This window comes from Sparus aurata, chromosome 17 (genome assembly GCF_900880675.1).
Source record: "Sparus aurata chromosome 17, fSpaAur1.1, whole genome shotgun sequence".
In the NCBI taxonomy this organism is placed as follows: domain Eukaryota; kingdom Metazoa; phylum Chordata; class Actinopteri; order Spariformes; family Sparidae; genus Sparus; species Sparus aurata.
In genome coordinates this window covers 17,818,231-17,836,178 of record NC_044203.1, presented here as the reverse complement: position 1 = coordinate 17,836,178, position 17,948 = coordinate 17,818,231, and the positions used below count along the sequence as shown (strand labels likewise).

Sequence of the window (17,948 nt, the reverse complement as noted above, 5' to 3'; positions counted from 1 at the left end):
AGAACAGGTCCGAGAGAATCTGAGTTATAGCCTATAATCAATTTTATTCTCATTGAAACATGAATACAAATAAGCACGCATATTTATTGAACTTGACATTATAAATCTAACAATATAAATATTGAAACCCTCTCAGTCAGTCAGTCAGAAACAACACCTATTTGTCAGAATGTATCAGGGGGGGAAAAAAATAAAACAAACTATTACACTTACTGTGAACATGACAAGAGGTTAAATATGTGACGGCACACTTTAAAGTTTAGTTGTCAGTGCAAAAGTCCTACACGTGGGATAAGGCAAAAACTTTCTAGAAAGATTAAAAACTCTACAAACACTGTTTAAAGAGAAAAGTTTGCACAGTTTACGCTGACATGATCTATAGGAAGGCCTACACGGGTATACAAAACACATTGGTCCCAGTATAGATTACTATTGGCTAGTATAATCCATCATACTTTACCTTGGTTGTCCTAAAGAGGAGGAGGTCTAATAAGGGTTAAAGACACCCAGAACTAAAGATCAGAAAGATCCTCCACAGCTCCCCAATCAATCATTCAGGTGAACAGTTGAATGGCTACAATTATAGTATAGGCAGCACAGGCTAATTAGAATAAAGATGATTTCAGTTATCTGGGTCTCCTCTGCTCCATCCCATTGGGCAGAAATCCTGCAATGATCGGGACCGGCCATATGAGAGCAGCAACACTCCACACGATGATGACCAGAGTCATGAAACAAGCCACAAGTGTCGACTCGATGGGCTTCCTGTTCAGCCTCCAACTTTTGTCCCCCTTCAGCTCTTCGAGGCTGAAATCCACGCAGCAGAACGTGACCTGATCCCCGGTCTGCTGGCCCCTCGACCTGCCCTGACCGAACCTGCGGTAGCGGGACATCCCGCAGCCCACGCACAGCCGCAGCTCCTGCTGACCCCCGGTGACCCCGAGGTGCTCGATGACGACGGGCGAGATCGCCCTGTTGAAAGCCGCCGAGAAAAAAGCCCTTCCGTGGTTGTTGGTGGTGTAGATGAGCACATCACACTGGAAGCCGAAGCTGCTGTCCCAGCGGGCCACCAGAGAGGTGGGCAGGACTCTCTGGACGCTCACGTTGCACTGGGACAGAGTCTGCAGGGAGGAGGCGTCGGGCGAGGCTTCGCTCTCCTCCACGGACCTCTTGGAGAAGCGCACGTCCACCTCCAGGTTGGCCAGGAACCTGTTGGAGGAGTTGATGGGCGGCAGGAGGAGGTCTTCGTCGCTCCAGCCTTGGCATCGCTGGAGAAGTCCGGCCACCGCGGTCAGAGCCAGCAGGAGGGTCGGAGAGTCGTTCAGCATGGCACAGAGCGCGTCTCTCCTGCTCGCATGGTGCTGTGACTAACCGCAGGCGACGGACGAGGCGTGCAAATGTTAGAAGGAGCCAGTCGCAGGTGATTTAAAAAAAAAACAAACAAAAAAAAAAAACCTAAAACAAAAAAAACCGTAGCTCCTGATGGAGAGATGTAATCCCCTGATCGACTGGTACAAACGGAAACGTCCACAGCCCGTCACATGCGCGCATCCCCCCTCCCTGCTGATGTCTCCCGTCTGACTTGTTCTCCAAACGCGCCCGGCGAACGCTTTCCAGGAGAGGCAGCCTGAGCAGCTCTGTGCGCGGCCAGCATCGCAGCTCGCAGCTTCACTCCCCCTCTGTCACTTCAGGTGTGAGCGCCGAGCACGAACACACAGGGGAGTGGTGAGCTGGGAGGCTCCAGTGCGCAGGGACAGACGCGCCGAGTTCATCACACATCTTCCAATCAGCGGTCCCAACACACACATGCTCAATAAAAAAAAATAAAATAAAAAAAAAAAAATAAAAAAAACTTTGTCGACGGCAGGAAATGAGATGATTTGATCCGAGATGCTGACTGATCTCCACCTGTGCACTTCCTCTCTCCCAGCGTGAGAGAAGGCATGAAAACATGCTGTAATCAGACTGCTGAGAGCCACATCAGAGCACCAGCCCTCATCATGTTTGTCAAACACTTACTCTAGGATGCCATCGGGTTAAAAGGATCAGTCCACCCAAAAATGTAAATTCAAGTCAAGTGAAGTTTCATAGTCCACGAAACATATCTGGAGCCTCACAGCAAAACAGCGTCAGAGCGTTCTGCTGGAGATGATGGGGACTTGTTTCGGAACGTAAAAAAAAAACAAAAAAAAAAAAGGTAAATAGCTTCATACAGTGTGGCGTAGTCCAAGTCGCTAGAAGCCCCAAGATCCTAAAGCTGCAATGTTCACTGTAGCTGCTAAGCTAAAAGTGTTAGCACACACCCCGTCAGAAGCTGGTGAATGAGCTCGACCGTGCGTTGAGAGTGTAAATAAAATCTTTTCAAATCAGTCTGGGATTCTTTGGGCCTCTGGAGACTTGGATTATGCTAAGCGACCTACCTAATTACACAGTCTTTTACATTTTAAAACAAAGAAATCGTGTATTCTCTGCTTTAGTTGTTCAGGAGAATGCTGCAACGCTGTTTTGCTTTAAACCTTCACAAGTGTTTGGTGGCCTACAAAACTTCACCCGACCTTCCATCTGTGCAAGGGTTAGGAGACACTGACTGAATTTTCATTTTTGGGTGAACTTATCCTTTAAGTTGCCATCTCGGGATGTAACTGGAAATGAAGACGCCGGACACTACATAGTTTTTAAAGTTTTTCATACGTATGCAACCGATCTGTGAAATTCTTTGTCAATACATCCTGTCATCTAAATGCTGAGCGACAGGAACAGACCTCTGTTGATCTGTGATTTTTTTTTGTCTGCTCTATAAGTCATCAAATTCCAGTATGATGAGACAAAAACTATTCAAATCACCAACTTAATTCCAGTAAAACACCAACAGGATACAGCGAACACAATGTGAGTACAATGTTAATTGGGTTGTTTCTACAAATATCTAAGATGACATTTACACTGAGGTGTACACACATTTTCTGGCCATACTTTGAGAATCTTAGGGAGTTACCCACGTGTTGGAGGTATTTGATGTAAATTATTTTTATGCTCACTCCCCCCTCCTCTTTTTTTACTGATTACCTCATGAAAGGTTGATGGACCATGTATAAGTGTATTCTGAACCATCAGACATCTTATGTGTGTTTGGGCCTGTGCCTCGTCATATTGTGGAAGTACTGCTATGGAAATAAGCAGTTGTAATTATGAAATGCTTTACTGTAATCACATCAGCTGCTAAGGTGCGTTCAGAGAGGGAGAGCAATATTGTTGATTTATTTAAAAAAACAAAAACAATAAAATGGCAGGGTAATGTAATGAGTTACATAATCTGCAGTTTACCAGCCCTTCGATCAAAACACATGTAACGGGGCTCTGATGTGAGAATCGTGGTGGAATGAAAACGTAAAAGCGTTTCTGCATTTCTGTGTGATGAAACAGCCGGATCAGCACTCACATGTTGTCACATCTCAGAGAGCCTCTCACAGCTCTCTGTGCTCCGTCCGCAAGAACGCAAGAATACAAGGACATGTGTTGGACAAATGTCATGCATTATGTGTCTTTATTTATCTATTTATTTATTTTTTTACTCTGTCATGACATCAACCGTTCTGTGTGCTGTATACTGGTTACTATGGTTACCCAAAGGGATGTACTGTAGGTGAACAGGGAAGACTGGATTGTTCTGTCACTGTTATCCTGCGTGATGAGAGATCGCTGGAATCTGGTTCAGCACACTCAAACTAAAAGCTTCACTGTGTCTGTGGTGAATTCAAAATGTTAGATTCACAATTTTCAACTCATTTCACTTATATTTTTCTCCTAACTTTACCCAGTGCCAGTGTTTTTTTTGACCCAGTGTTATCTTAATGTTACTGTTAGGCTGCTGGATTAAAACTACGATGGGATAGTGTGTTCTCAACCTGTGTATAACTATAAATCACTTTCACATAGAGTCTATAAAAAAATTAACACAGTAGTATACAATAAAATACTTATAAGCAATAAATACTTAAATATGTATGTATTTTAATTGCATATTATACATATACATTACGTATGTATAGAGTCCATATCTGAGAGGTAAACAGTCCATAATCTGCCTGTTTGTTCATCTGCTCTCCGCTCTGAGAGCTCTCTGTACGTCTGTGTTTGCTCCTCTCAGCCATATTGTGCACTCTGGGACAGCCAGACACATCAATAAACATGTGTCTCCACAGCGCTGCAGCAGCAGGGGTTCTGTACACAGCGTGTATCACCTGGCTGTTGTATCTGAAGCTGAACAGGACACAATGCCCGCCCCTTCCCTTTTTGTGTTCTGGATCCAACACTTCATCACAAAGAGCAAATCTGGTTACCATTACAGCTCGAGACACAGCTGCAGTTAATCTCATTTTGGTCGAGTTCTAATAAAAGTGCAAGTATTAGGACCAGTGGTTGAACACCTGGTCCGTTTTGGCAAGGAGGTTTGTTGAGCTGCGGTCATTATGTTGGCCCAAATCATACTGAGCTCTGAGTCAACCCAGATTCATTAAAAAAACACATTTACGTAACTCAGAGTTGAACTGGACTGATGCTAAAGAGGCCAGGACTGACCTCGTTCACACTGACAGGAGTGCACAATCTGTCGATTTAAAAAAAAAAAATCTTGTTTTATACACACCGTTTTCAAATGTTGTATTTGTTAAACAATGATGCTAAATAATTTCCCAGTCTGGGATCATTAAAGTAATTCTATCTATCTATCTATCTATCTATCTATCTATCTTAGATGAGGGTCTTGTGACAAATGTAAATGTAATGTAATGTAATGCCCTACATGTGAAATGTAAATGAGGGGTGAAGGGTTACTTAACAGATTTAACACATGACATTTTGTTCAACGGTCTTAGGGAGTTCTACTGCATATGTGAAAAAGGTAGTGGGCCTAGGAAGCCTTTTGTGGCTCTAGAGGAAGCTGCATGTAATCTAATAAATTGCCTCCAGCGATGTCACCCAGTGGCTAAATTGCATCGTGGGTAATGTAGGCACCAGGTTTTGAAAAGAAAGCTGTCCTAGAATCAGAGATATTCCCTCATTATTCCATGCATTCTCCTTAATTTTCAAAACCTGATGCCTGCATTACCCACAATGTAATTTAGCAACTGACTGACATCACTGAAGGATATCTATCAGATTACATGCAGCTTCCTCTGGAGCAATTAAAGGCTCCTTTTTCCACATATGCAGTAGAACTCCACAAGACCTGTAAACACACTTCAATGTGTGAAATGGGTGGAGCTGTCCTCTAATCCTGTTACTGGGGATACCACTTCTGAATATATCCAAGCATATAATATATTATGTCTTTGCCTGTAATGTGTGTGTGATCTACAGCGTCAGATTTCAAGTTTCACTTCCTTTTTCACACCCTCAACATGTACTCTTGACCTCACCTTGTGCAAGATATCAGGTACGTCTTGACATACAGCCCAATTATACAAAGACTTTCTAGCCATTTTTCCTGAAGATGCTTATAGAAAATCATCCCCACCTGTCAGTCACCTAAACTGCCCATACATTCAGCATCTGGTTACCTATTCTTAAAGGTTTGTATCACGTTTAATGAGGAAATAATTGTGCCTTTTACCAGAACACTCCTCCTAACAGTGTCTACATAATACATCAGAAAAGATAATAAGCTATTGACAGAACTGGGTCAATGACCAGAGGCAGAATCATGATGAATTATTCCCTTTCATCTTTGTGGGCTAGGAAATATGAATGCCACTTGTGTGAATGGCTTTCTTCTGTGCTGTTTAAACGGTGTAATCTGCTCTAGAGGCCTGCCTCTGTGTATTTGATGTGAGGGCCGGCTGAAGTGAAAGACGCTTCGGCCTGGATTTGCACCTGAAAGCCCTCGTCCTCTTGTTCCCTGTTTGATTATGACAGTGTACTCCGCTCGACAGTTATTGGCTTTAAAGAAAACAAAAAAACCCCAAGTTGTTTGCTTTTCTTTTTCTGCACGCTCAGACATCTCTCTGGTGCTCACAAACACTCCCACACGTTTCCAAAAGCTGGTCCCTCCGCATCAGATATGCTCTCGACAATGTAGCGGTGAGCAGAGCAAGAAAATGTAAATGACTTTCGTGTTCATTAATTATGCTATAAAAATGTAAATTGCTTTGGTGACAAAAATGCAAATGGGACTAAGATAAAAGTCTCTTGTGCCAAAAGAGGATGCATGAAAGATTTATTTTCTCAAAATGTGGCTCTTTTTTATTCAGGAAAGCAAAAGGAGGTCCTGTAGCGGCTCCTGGCTGGCCTTCAGCTGCTCGCTGCTGCTGGATCAGACACCATTAGTATGAAACACCGGCTCACACAGACAACCGGCTTAATTAGAAGTTGAGGATTTGGTACGTGCAGCCTCATAGCCACAATGTTCGGGCTCCTGTTTTACATCTGCGAAGCCACTGTCTGTCTCAAGCAGCCGTGCCACCAATCACTGCCAGGACTCATCACCACAGCAACAAAACGGCGGAGGAAATGCTGGAGATTGTTTTGTCGATAATAACAATAAAACTAATAACATCATCATCGTTACAGTCGTGTTCGGTGTCTCCACCAGGAATATTGCAGGGGATCAGAACAGGCACAAATATTCATAACGACGGTGTGTTCAGGTCCTGTCTGTCAAAAGCAATCCACAGGGCAGCAGCTCTGTCTGTCAGAGAGCATCACACAGCTGCAGCACAGAGTTGCTCCCACTTTCATTTCTCCTCTGAAGTAACCTGGAACCTGCTCGGGCAAAGAGTGGGAAAAAAGCGTGAAATGTGGGCACCGTGGCACAGAGAGATCAGAAGATACAGAAATGGATTTGATGTATCTATTAGATTTTAGGCTTTGAAGCCATGGATACCAAACAAGGGGCACTCCAGGTTTTTAATGCATCAGGAGGAGTGCTTTACAAATGCAACGTCTCCTCTGTGGCTCTGAAGGGAGGTTTCTGAAGCCTGAGAAGGTTTATCTTGAACATTTTTACTATAAATCCTCTGTTACACACTTTTTTGTGTGTGGCTTTTGGAGTTTGACCCGTACTGAATGTCTTTTAGCAATCTGTCTCACATATCAACCATATGAGTCACAGCTTAATGGAAGTATAATGCTGAATCACTGTGGATCCCCTACTTTAAAGATACAATAAGTAACATTTCTGCATTAAATATCTAAAAATGACTTGCCCTTTCATTCATGTGTGGTTGAGTTGTGTCCTTACATTATCCGAAATATGTCCAACAATGTTCTATACCTGACTCGAAAAAAGGCAGAATTATATTCGGTCGCCTGTCTCTGTAGCTTCCAGGAGAGAGAATAAAATGAATTGAATTGGAATTAATAAAACTTTACCTCATCTGTAAAGATTTCTGCGTGAGATACATACAGTAGATGTTCATCGATTTTCATCTGCAATGGTTGTTGGAGCAATGCATCCTCAAACCTAAACGACTGAACAGGTCTTTCGTCAGCGTCTGCCAAAACAACACAACGTGCGACAGGGTGTACCAGACTTCAGCATACGGGTGCTGTTTGATTAGCTTTAAGCACGAAAGCTACTTAAAGCCTCTTTAATGAAAGTCCTGTGTCTTCCTCCATCCCCGTCCTCCTGCCACACACAACTTTTCCTCACTTCCTCCTCTACAGACGGATTCTACAGTGTTATAAAAATTTTTGGATGAAGATTTCAGTGATAAAAGTAGCTTGAGTGTTATCAGTGCATGTAGGTAGCCAGGACTTAATTTTATTCATAGCCCAAAATCAAAAATCACAAATCACATCACCTCAGTAGGCTTTAAAATCTGTACAGTGCACGGCCCCCCTCTGTCCTTACATCCTCGATTTGAGTGAGGCAAAACTCAAATCAAATCAAATCAAATGGAAGAAACCTCAGGAGAAACCGCAGAGGAGGGATCCAGCACCAGTAAAGCAGTAGAAATACTGTGTGGATTGATCTCGATAGATTAAGGAAATTGTTATAAATTGAAATCGCTGTCAAATATGTGCCTTAAATATAACCAGGTCACTATTTGACATGTAGCTGAGTGGAAATATAAAGTAAAGAACAAACTAGAAATGCTCAAATTAAGGGTACCTCAAAGTTGAGTCCTGTACTTGAGTAAATGTACAAAGTTACTCTCGTATATATCTCACTTAATCACAAACTATGAGTTAGCCTTTTTATCTAATTGTAAACCTTCATGTGAGAGCAATTAAAATGATAATGAACACATGTAGAAATACAATTGTTACCTCAGGACATAACAAGTTGACAATTTAAAAATCAGTGTTTAATAAGGCTGCCACCCGAGCCTTTTCTTACAGCAGGTTTGAGTGCATCTTGGAGACCACAGAGGGATCTGCAGATCTGACGAGTTGTTCACTAATTAGTTACCCTAATTGCTACGGAGCCGCTCTGAAATCAGGCGAAATATGTACTTTTTTTGTAGAACAGCCTGTCTGATGAGTGAAAGTCATGCAGCGGTGCAGGAAAACTAGAACAGCAGAGATCGGGATGGGCTGCCAGAACAGATTCTGTGAGATCTTGTTCCAGCCCTCCTCATCATCTCCTCCGCACCATCATGTTTCTCCCCGAGGCCTTTGTCCTCCGTGAGAACCGATAAGTGAAGGACACATGGTGCTGTCAATGTGAAATAGGCCCTGGAAATAACATCACACTTATCAGGCTCTCTGAACCTCGGTCAGAGACCCATCAGCCGGCTCCTCGCCGCTCTCCCAGAGCTGAGATGGTGTGAGATTGCTTCTCGGTGGCACCAGCGGCCTACTTCTCATTGTGGAGCGGATGTGGATTGTGAATAACACACCCATCCGCCGAAAGGTCACCTTGGACAGGTGAAGACAAGTCAACCCCCCCCTACACCACCACCACCTTCATCTGCCTTCTACCAAACACATTACTGCTCTGGCTGCTCCGTGTGGTCGTTTGTCATCTGGTTCTCCGCTTGTGAAATGCAATCGTCCTCCAAAAAACAGGGAGATTACCATGGGTTGTTTTTCATGGTGGGAAACGGGTAGGCGAATGTGGGTGGAAAAAGAGGATGATTGGTTGCTTTCAAAAGTGATTTGTTTGAAAAACAACAGAGGTACCTGAGACTCCAACGCAATGCAGCCGTCTAAAAATGCACAACTTTAATGCAACTAAAAATAAGATTAAAAGGCTGCCATTAAGCTGAGGAACGATGCCATGTTTTTTATTTTTTTAGATTTTTTTATTACTGTTAATTAGAGTAAAATATAAAGAGGTGGAACAGTGAGACAAAGCTGGCACCCAGAGAGAGGACGAGCCTTTCACAGAAGTGATTCCACGTTTTATTTCGGCGTTATTTTTCCCCACAGACTTCCAGCAATAAACTGGCTTTGCTCGCTCAGACGCTCCCCCGGGGACACGGAGCCTCCATCTGCTCCTGTTATATGATACCCATCATTTTTCCTTACATATCACATTGTTAAAGGACCATTATTTGACTTTTTAAAGTGTTGACCCGGGGCAGACCTCACGGCATCTGATAAGGAGATACATTTTGTTGTTATGTTATGTTGTTACGTAAAAACACATTTATATCAGCCTCTGATAATGACGGGACGGCGAGTCAATGAGTTTTGTTTCTTTCGGTCTAAAGCGGATGGTTTCAGTTGGAAGAAGACGACATGGCATATTTTGTGCACCGACAGTCGTTAGTTGTTTTTAACCTCCACCAAGGAGGTTAGGCTTTTGTCCGTTTCTGTGTGTTGATTTGTTAGTTTGTTGGTTGGTTTGTCAGCAGGATTACAGAAACGATGGATTTCGACTATTCTTTGAATGGAGGATGGCCGAGAATAGACCCAATTAGCTTTTGGTGCTGATCTGGATAAAGGGACGGATCTAGGTTGTTTTTTTTTTTTTTAATCTCACTTTGTGATAGGGCTTTTTCTGACATTTTCACCAATTTCTCAGGATATAATGCCTGAATATTGATGAAAAAACTGTCATGTTGATATATATGAGAACAATTTGATGTGGATCCTAATACAAATCTGAATATCTGGAGATCTGAATACATTTGAATTGGAGTGTTGGAGCCTTGACTGAGGTATGCATTCTACAGTGTGCCATTCTAATTTTGCCCCTTTGATTACCTTACAACAGCTGTAGAGATACAAACAGGGAATACATGGAGAAAGAAGGGGTACGGCATGCACAATCAAATGGCTTGAATAGATGTTAGCGCAACTACTTTTCTACAAACCACAGATAAGTTCAAGCTGTATGTTGCAGCTTAACGTATGTTCAGGTTCAGGTATCTATTTCTCTCTTGTCACAACACTGTGCTCATGCTTAAAAAACAAAAACAAACACTTGGCTATGGAAAACATCACAGTTTGAAATATGTCTTTTGGTCTCCTCAAAAATATCCAGTGGTGTTGCGCTTACAAATGCAGCAACGCAGACTTTAAATGAGGACGGCAACTTGGCAGCCTCTTTGCACGTCACTGCCTCAGGTGCTTCGTTTGTGTGACACACTAAAAGTAAAAAGTGTCCAGCATAGTTGGACAGAACATTGGGAGCCACTGACTTGCTCTGTGGGCCACCTGAGCATCCTCCTCCTCAGGGAGGGGAGTACCAGCACTTGTTTTCTCCCATCTCAAGCACTCAAAGCACTGCTTTGGTTTGGGTATGGAGTAAACAAATAGCTGGAGATGTAGCCTGTTAACTGGTGACCTGTAGAGGTGCTGGAAGGAAAAAATTCCACTTTAGACAGAGCAGGAAAAGACAATTTAATTGGCTCTAGTTTCATATTTAGTGTACACCGAGTGATAGAGAAGTGTATTCTGCAAAATGTGGTATTTCTGTAGAGAATTACTCACGTAAGAATTGATCTAGATCAGCTGCTCTAGCTGTACTGTTAGCATTGCAGGCTCAGCCATGTGTGAGCTGACCAATCAGAGCAGACGAGGTCTTCAGGAGGGGGGCCTTAAAGAGACAGGAGCGGAAACAGAGCGTTTCAGACAGAGGGCGAATACAGTGCAGCGGTACTGAACAGTATGAGATAACTGATGTGTTTTTTGTGAACTGAAGCATGGAAACCTGTTCTAGTGGTAACCCAAAATATAAATATGATCCTGAAGCTGGGCATAATGTATCTCCTTTTTATTCTAAAAACACCTGCATTTGTTTTCCCCCCAAACTTGAACCTTAACTGTTCCATATGAAGTCATAAATATTGAATCTAATTGAGAAAGGTGTATGTTTACTTCCTTCTCTTTACGTTGTTAGCTCTTCTTTGTTCTTCTCAGGTCACCTTTTCACTCATGAAATAACAAACCAAATGCAGCCCTCATTCACAGAGACGTAAAGATGTATTTGTCATCACAAAACATGCTGTAGGATTATACAGTTCAATGTGAAGGTTTTTAATGCGTCCCTCACATGACACATGTTACCTTCACATGAGTGAAGGTAACATCAGCCATATCCCCAGTGCCTTTAGCTTCTTCAGATCTGCTGTAGTTCAAACAGTTATATTGACTCAAACATTAAAGCACTTCATTGAAGGCTGACTTGAAAAAGTGACCTTCAAGCTAACCTCCTCTTTTCCCTTCAATACACCTTTCTTATTCATCATGTGAGTACAATTTGAATTTCCTTGCGTTGTAAAACCAAGTAGTTTAATGGTATGGCACCAGAATGAAACTGAGTATCTCCTCCTCCTTTTTTTTGGCAGGATTTCAGAAGCACTTGCAATTTTAAACAAATAATGAGAGACCATTCAGTAGCTCCATGAAATACATTAACGATGAGGAAGTGAGTATCAGATTCATTCATCAGGGAGCCTCCCTCTGTATCTGCAGACAGATCTTTGGCCATGTGGAGAGTCAGTGTCTCAACTGTGTCAAAATCCCATTTCCCACTCTCATTCCTCCTCTTCAGCCACATCCTGTTGTGCCCTGAGCGGAGGCGCCCATTTAACTCTGATGGACGACAGCAGGCCAGAGCAGAGCCCCAGGTTTAGCTCGCTGACGTCAGGCTGAGGAACTCTTTCAGTCTCCTCATAATGATGATACCCCACCCTCCCTTTTCCTCTCCTGCACACTGGATCTGACTTCTTCCCTACTTCGCCAGATCAAAGGTGAAAGCCACAGGGAGAGCTGGTGATGGAGATGGGGCTCTGATGAGACACTGCTCACTCCTCCTCTTCTGAACCTCAGAGCTCTGTGATGAAGATGAGAGTGAGCGGAGGTGCTCTCTCAGTCGGCAGTCACTTTACGCTTGGAGCTGGCATCAGAGATGTTGTGCCTCCTCTCAGAAATCAAAGCCCCTCCTTGGGATACTTGTAGAGCCGCTGGCGTTAAAATTGGGTCGTGTTTTATGGGAATACTCCTTTGACTTGAGTCTATTTACTTTGGTAAATATGTAATTAGATGGTATACTTTTGACCCTAAAAGATACAAGAAATTCTAACACAACAAACAAGAAAGTTCTGGAGAGAATGCTTGAAATGTATTTTCTACGTGGTCCTTCATTCAAGGTTATGTTTTTTCTCACCATCTTCAAAAAACATTTATTTACAACTTAATAACATATATAATTGCACTGATAACTAAACAGAGAGTAAAAGACGCACAAGCATCTGCTAATGCAGGTTTGCCGCCATCAATTTCACAACCTAGCAACCCAAATAATGTTGTTCTTGTTAATAACTGATAAGTCATAACTAAATAACAGAGATATGGACTTAATGACTTAATGAACTTAACCTGACAGTTTAAAAGTGATGTGGAGGATCTTTTTCATGGGAAGAAACTAAGACAAATAAGCTCTTGTAAATATATTTGTTTTGTTTGATTACATTTATTTCCCTGAATATCAATAATTACAAAACCGGTTTCAGTTAAATTCAATGTCATACTTTTTAACAGGTGAGATAAATGTAATATCATCATGTACAATACCTTCATAGGTCTGAAAGAAAAGTATCTTAAAACGTAGTGTACAATGTCAACCAGAGCCCTCATTCTTTAACGACATGGATTTGTCATTGTCGACGCTCACCGTGTTAATAAAGTTTATTGAAATCCAAGATGGCTGCGCACACTGCGAAGTCGTGATCCAGGGAAACAGGTCGTTCACAGCGTATTTCCCCCTCAGCATGACAATTATAACATGGATTATTGGGTGTATGTCATAACGAACACAACGCTGAAATAAAGGAGCAGAATATCCAACAGTAAGTAGTTTTTTTCTGAAGTGTACGTCCTCTCTTGCATCATTTAGCAGACAGACATGACAGTTAACCTGGAAACAATAATTAAAAGACGTAAGTTAACAAGCTAATGTAGATTAACATCATAAACAGGTATAACAGGGGTTTAGTAAGACTTGTATTTGTAGTTTATAGAGGACTGACTGCTGTCTGGAGAGACCAGGAGGATACGTTGACAAGTCAATGTCATGCTAGTCGTTAGCAAAAGTGATATTTGAAAAAAAATGCTGTCCTGTATGCGGAGACAGGTTGTTAAAGACCTGTGCAGTCAAGTGCTGACATGTTAAATTAACGTTGCGTAGCCATGTTGCTACGTTATCAAGTGTTTTCCCCTTAAAAACATGACATCTTAGTTTAATGTAAACTCACCTGTTATCAGCTTTCCTCCACCACATTATGCATACAACATAAATGTTATCTTGACTAAGACGAAAGTCGATTATCAATAAACAAACCCATGAACTAAAAGACCAGTCCTCATTTTAGTTTATCAGAGAAGCTATGTTTAGAGAACTAAATAAACTAATATTTTACTCTAAATATGTAAGTATTGACATTGTAGTCATGACCGGTTGTGCTTTCAGTAGGTGTTTACACTGTAAAGGCTGCAGCTCATCAATATATTCATCATCTCTTTGCTTAATTTGCCAGTAACTTTTTGATTATCAAGTCATTTGGTCAAAAATGTCTGATTCTGTAAGTACAGTCGACCTGCACACATTTAAAGGTGCAATATCATCATACTCAGAATGAACAGGTAGCGGCATATTATCAGAGTAATCGCTAACTGCTGCTGACTGTAGCTGCTGTTAGCCATTTAGCTCAGTTAGCCGTGCAGCTAACAGTCCAGACTGGGAGCTCGAAGCGCCAGGAAAATGTTGTCATGCTCTGAGAGTGTAGTAGTGTTGGTGGGCTAGCTGGTGCTGGTTAGCATGCTAGATAAGCTTGAACACACAGTTAATAGATGTCATAACGTTAAAACTGTGTGTCCTTCATATTGGTTGATAATTGTTTCAAGTTTGGATGTTGTCAGCCATAATTTATACGTTTTGCACCTTTAAACATTGCTTTTTGTAAGAAAGTTGATTTTGAGTCTCACTCTTCACTCTGTCAAACCTTATAAATAGCACCTTTAAAGCAGCAACTCTTCCCCTAAAATGGATATTTGTTTTTTGCTTGAAAAATGTAAAAATGTTGGCTCTTTCGCATGTTACAACAACCAAAATCTCATAAAACATCTAATCACGCGTCACCTTATTGATGCAGTATGACTATATCACCTCGCTCTACCTAGAAGTGAGCATGTGTGTTTGCTGCAAGCACAAGTATGGTTTTTCACTTATAAGAAAATCTTACTTTTTTTTAAATCTTCAAATCTCCCTTTCCATTTGAAAATAATACAAACTCTCAATACCAAAATTCTTAAAGTGTTACATTTTGTCTTATTAAGAGCAACCATACAAGATTTTTGCCTGAAAAAATACATTACATACAAAACATTATCATTCAAAGAATTGGTTTGACAAACCCCAAGAATTTGACTAAAACACTATGGCAAGGGACACTTTTCAACACTTTTCGGGCGGTACCCATAAAGTATTCAAGTTCATTACCAACGGCCAAAAACTACAGATCTTCAGATGAAGCTTCAGTTGTCACCAGAGCCAGCTTCCTGTCTGCAGAAGTCCTCAGTCACTCTCTGCAGGAGAAAACCCGAACGGATGAGCCCAGTCACCATAGAAACATTTTTCTCAGTCTCTCGCCTCAGCCCACTCACTTGCACCTTCAGAGATGCACACAACAACCTTGAGTGCTCGGTTCCCCCAGCCTCAGCCGGAGGGAGGAGTGTTGGCCACCGTGATGCTTATAGGTTATACTCGAGAGGATTCAGCGAAAAAACACATTCCCACAAGCAGGTGGGTGGTGGAGAGCAGAGGGGATGAGGGAGCACTTTTCGCTGTTTTTTTACACTCATTAGGTGGAAAAAAAACTCAGAAGTATCCCTAAGAGATCAGTCCACCCCAGCCAGTGAAACCCTCAGGCTTCACACTTGAAGTTTCTTACGTTGTTGTGACACTTTTCATTCAAAAACTCTGAGCTAAAACCCCTGTCTCATGATGTGACCTTTATTCTGCCTGTGAAAAACATTTTTTTAAAATCTTTTTAGTGATTTAAATTCAACAACAAAACTTGCAGGTCTCTCTCCTGCCATTTTGTTTCCATCCATCCTCACTCTTTCTCTACAATAATGTTGTATTTTCATAATATCATAGAACGTAGAATAACACTGTGAATGAGTTCTCTGCAGCTTTAGCTAAACAGTTTTTCGTTCCCTCATTTACATCTTTATCTCAGTCCGGTGCATCAGGGCGTGCAGTTTATCACTGATATAAAGGCCTCGCTGTCTGAGTTCCAGATGCGTCACTGCTGTGAAAATATTCTGTTGACGGGTCAGGTTAGCAGTATTTGTCCTCTGCTGCCGAGGAGGCAGAGACGGTACAGATTTCTCAGGTTACCTTGGAAACTGTGTTTATATACGTGTGTGTGTGTGTGTGTGTGTGTGTGTGTGTATGTGTATGTGTATGTGTAGAAGACAGATTTAGGTCAAATTGTTTTTTTGTTTTTTTTCTTACATGCAGTTGACTGTCTGACCTACATTGGGCCATGTGAGCGTCTCGCCCAACTGCTGCCTTCATGCAGAAGCGAGTAAAATATTTGTTTTCTATCAAGTTGTAGAACTGATTCACTGTTGTTCATCATTCATAATTCTCCTAAATAATCATCTTCCTGACATTCCTCTCATGCAGTATCTCTTCCTTTCTACCTGCAAGTAATTATAAAACTTGAGGCACATATTCTGAAAGCAGGCACGTCCATCCAGCTGATGATATCCCAGGGCTTTTAGTGTGATTAACAGCCTGTAATGCCAACAAAAAAATAAATGTATGAAACCACGGGGGGGATTTGACGCATTATTGAATAATTGCATATAAGTGGATTGAAAATGTCATTCTCACATCTGAGCGTGCAGGCGGTTTAATAAGAACAGCCTGGCCGGAGCCTGACAGTGAGGCCAGGCATAATCACTTCTCGCTGAATAAACCTCTCATTTCACAAAAATCCTGCTGTTTTGTGAGTGACGTGGTGTAAGGAACACAGAGTGTGAAACAGCAGTGGTGACAGAAGATCACGTGGAGAGCTGCAGAGCCGAGCCATCAGTCAGTCAGTCACTCACATGTGCTGTTGGTGGGCCACCTGTTCATGTTGAAGGACGGGACGTTACATTTTTAGGGCATGAGGGGACTGCATAGGTACGAGTGATCATTATGATCCATGTGGAAGTGTTTTAGTGCGTAAGATGTTGTAACCAGGAGGAACTTTTGTGTGCTTTAAAGAAGCATAAAATCCCAAATGTAACTCTAAAGTCGAAAGATTCTTAAAGGAAACTTGAGAATGATAAAGGTGAACCAAAGAGTTTATTGATAATTAGGTACTACGTAATTCACTTTCTACTTTAACTTCCCTGTTTAAGGTGCCAGAGCCATGCAGGTGTCGGTGAGAAGGTTGTCTCTGTATCCACTGGGTGTTGCCCGGTCTGCTCTCCTGAGCCCATCACCTCGCCTCCTGTCCCCCGGCACTCGCACCCTGTTCAGTGAGACAGGAGTGTGGGAGAAAGAATACCGGCCAGAGACCAGACGCAGAGTGGAAGAATGGTGGCACCCACGAATTATGGCGCAGTGGCGGAAGGATGCGCTGGAGGAGGTAAGAAGGCTTTTTACTTTCTGTAATATTTTCTTACAGTGGTTCTCACCCTGACATCCTGATAATCTCAGTGATACTCCATTTGTTTCAACTCATCACAGAGTTCAAGTCTTCAAATGTAATATAATATGCAAACAGTACACTGTATCCTCCGACGTAACAACCCACCCCAAGTATCATCTTGTCCGAACAACAGCTCAAAACCAAAAATGACTTGAAAGCTTATTAGATCATCAGACTGGTTGCAGATTCATTTCAATAGATGCCTGCACCTTTAACTGTTGAGGGTACTCTTTCAGTACAGAAACGAGTGGCTGATTCGTGTTTACCCAAGTACTCTAAGTACAACTTCAAGGTACTTGTGTTTCCATTTTTATAAAACTTTACACTTCCACTCCAGCAGTATCTGAGAGGTAAACATTGTACTTTTCCCTCCACTATATTTATCTTACAGCTTTAGTGACTTTTCATTCCTGTCCGGTGAAAAGTATCTCCAAATATTTTGAATTTAAATGATAAACTGAAGGATGAAGTCTCCCTTTATGGGTTGAGAAAATGCTCCCACTTCCTAAGATAAACCAACTTGACTTAAAAGCTGTAAAAAAAAAAAAAAAAAGCCTTTTTTTTCTAAGCTCATGAGCAGTTGACTCTATAGACAGTTGAGGCTCAGGAGGTAGAGCAGGGTCGTCCACTAATTGGGAGGTCAGTAGTTTCATACTGAACCCCAAATTGCTCCCAATGGCTGATCCACAAGGTGTGTGTGTGTGTGTGTGAGTGTGAATGGACGAGCATAGAAATATAGCCGGTATCGTTCCTGATGAGCAGCCTCTGCTCATAGCGTGCATATGAACGGGTGAACGTAAAGTGTTGTAAAGCACTTTGAGTGGTCGGTAGACTAGAAACACGCTG

The 17,948-nt window shown here is 42.0% G+C and overlaps 2 protein-coding genes across 2 annotated transcripts in view; one reads left to right on the top strand and one right to left on the bottom strand.

Moving 5' to 3' along the window:
• Nucleotides 1-20: 20 nt before the first annotated feature.
• tmem158 (transmembrane protein 158) lies at nucleotides 21-1,814 on the bottom strand. The gene has a single exon (XM_030394560.1). It carries the CDS (start codon nucleotides 1,326-1,328, stop codon nucleotides 627-629), a length of 702 nt encoding a protein of 233 aa, XP_030250420.1. The 5' UTR covers nucleotides 1,329-1,814; the 3' UTR covers nucleotides 21-626.
• Nucleotides 1,815-13,083: 11,269 nt separating this feature from the next.
• Nucleotides 13,084-17,948, top strand: part of lars2 (leucyl-tRNA synthetase 2, mitochondrial) — a 38,581-nt gene continuing 33,716 nt past the window's right edge. Inside the window, exons 1-2 of the mRNA XM_030395051.1 lie at nucleotides 13,084-13,241; nucleotides 16,810-17,039. Of these exons, the coding sequence (XP_030250911.1) occupies nucleotides 16,821-17,039 (219 nt within the window). The 5' untranslated portion in view covers nucleotides 13,084-13,241; nucleotides 16,810-16,820. The remainder of the gene's footprint in view (nucleotides 13,242-16,809; nucleotides 17,040-17,948) is intronic.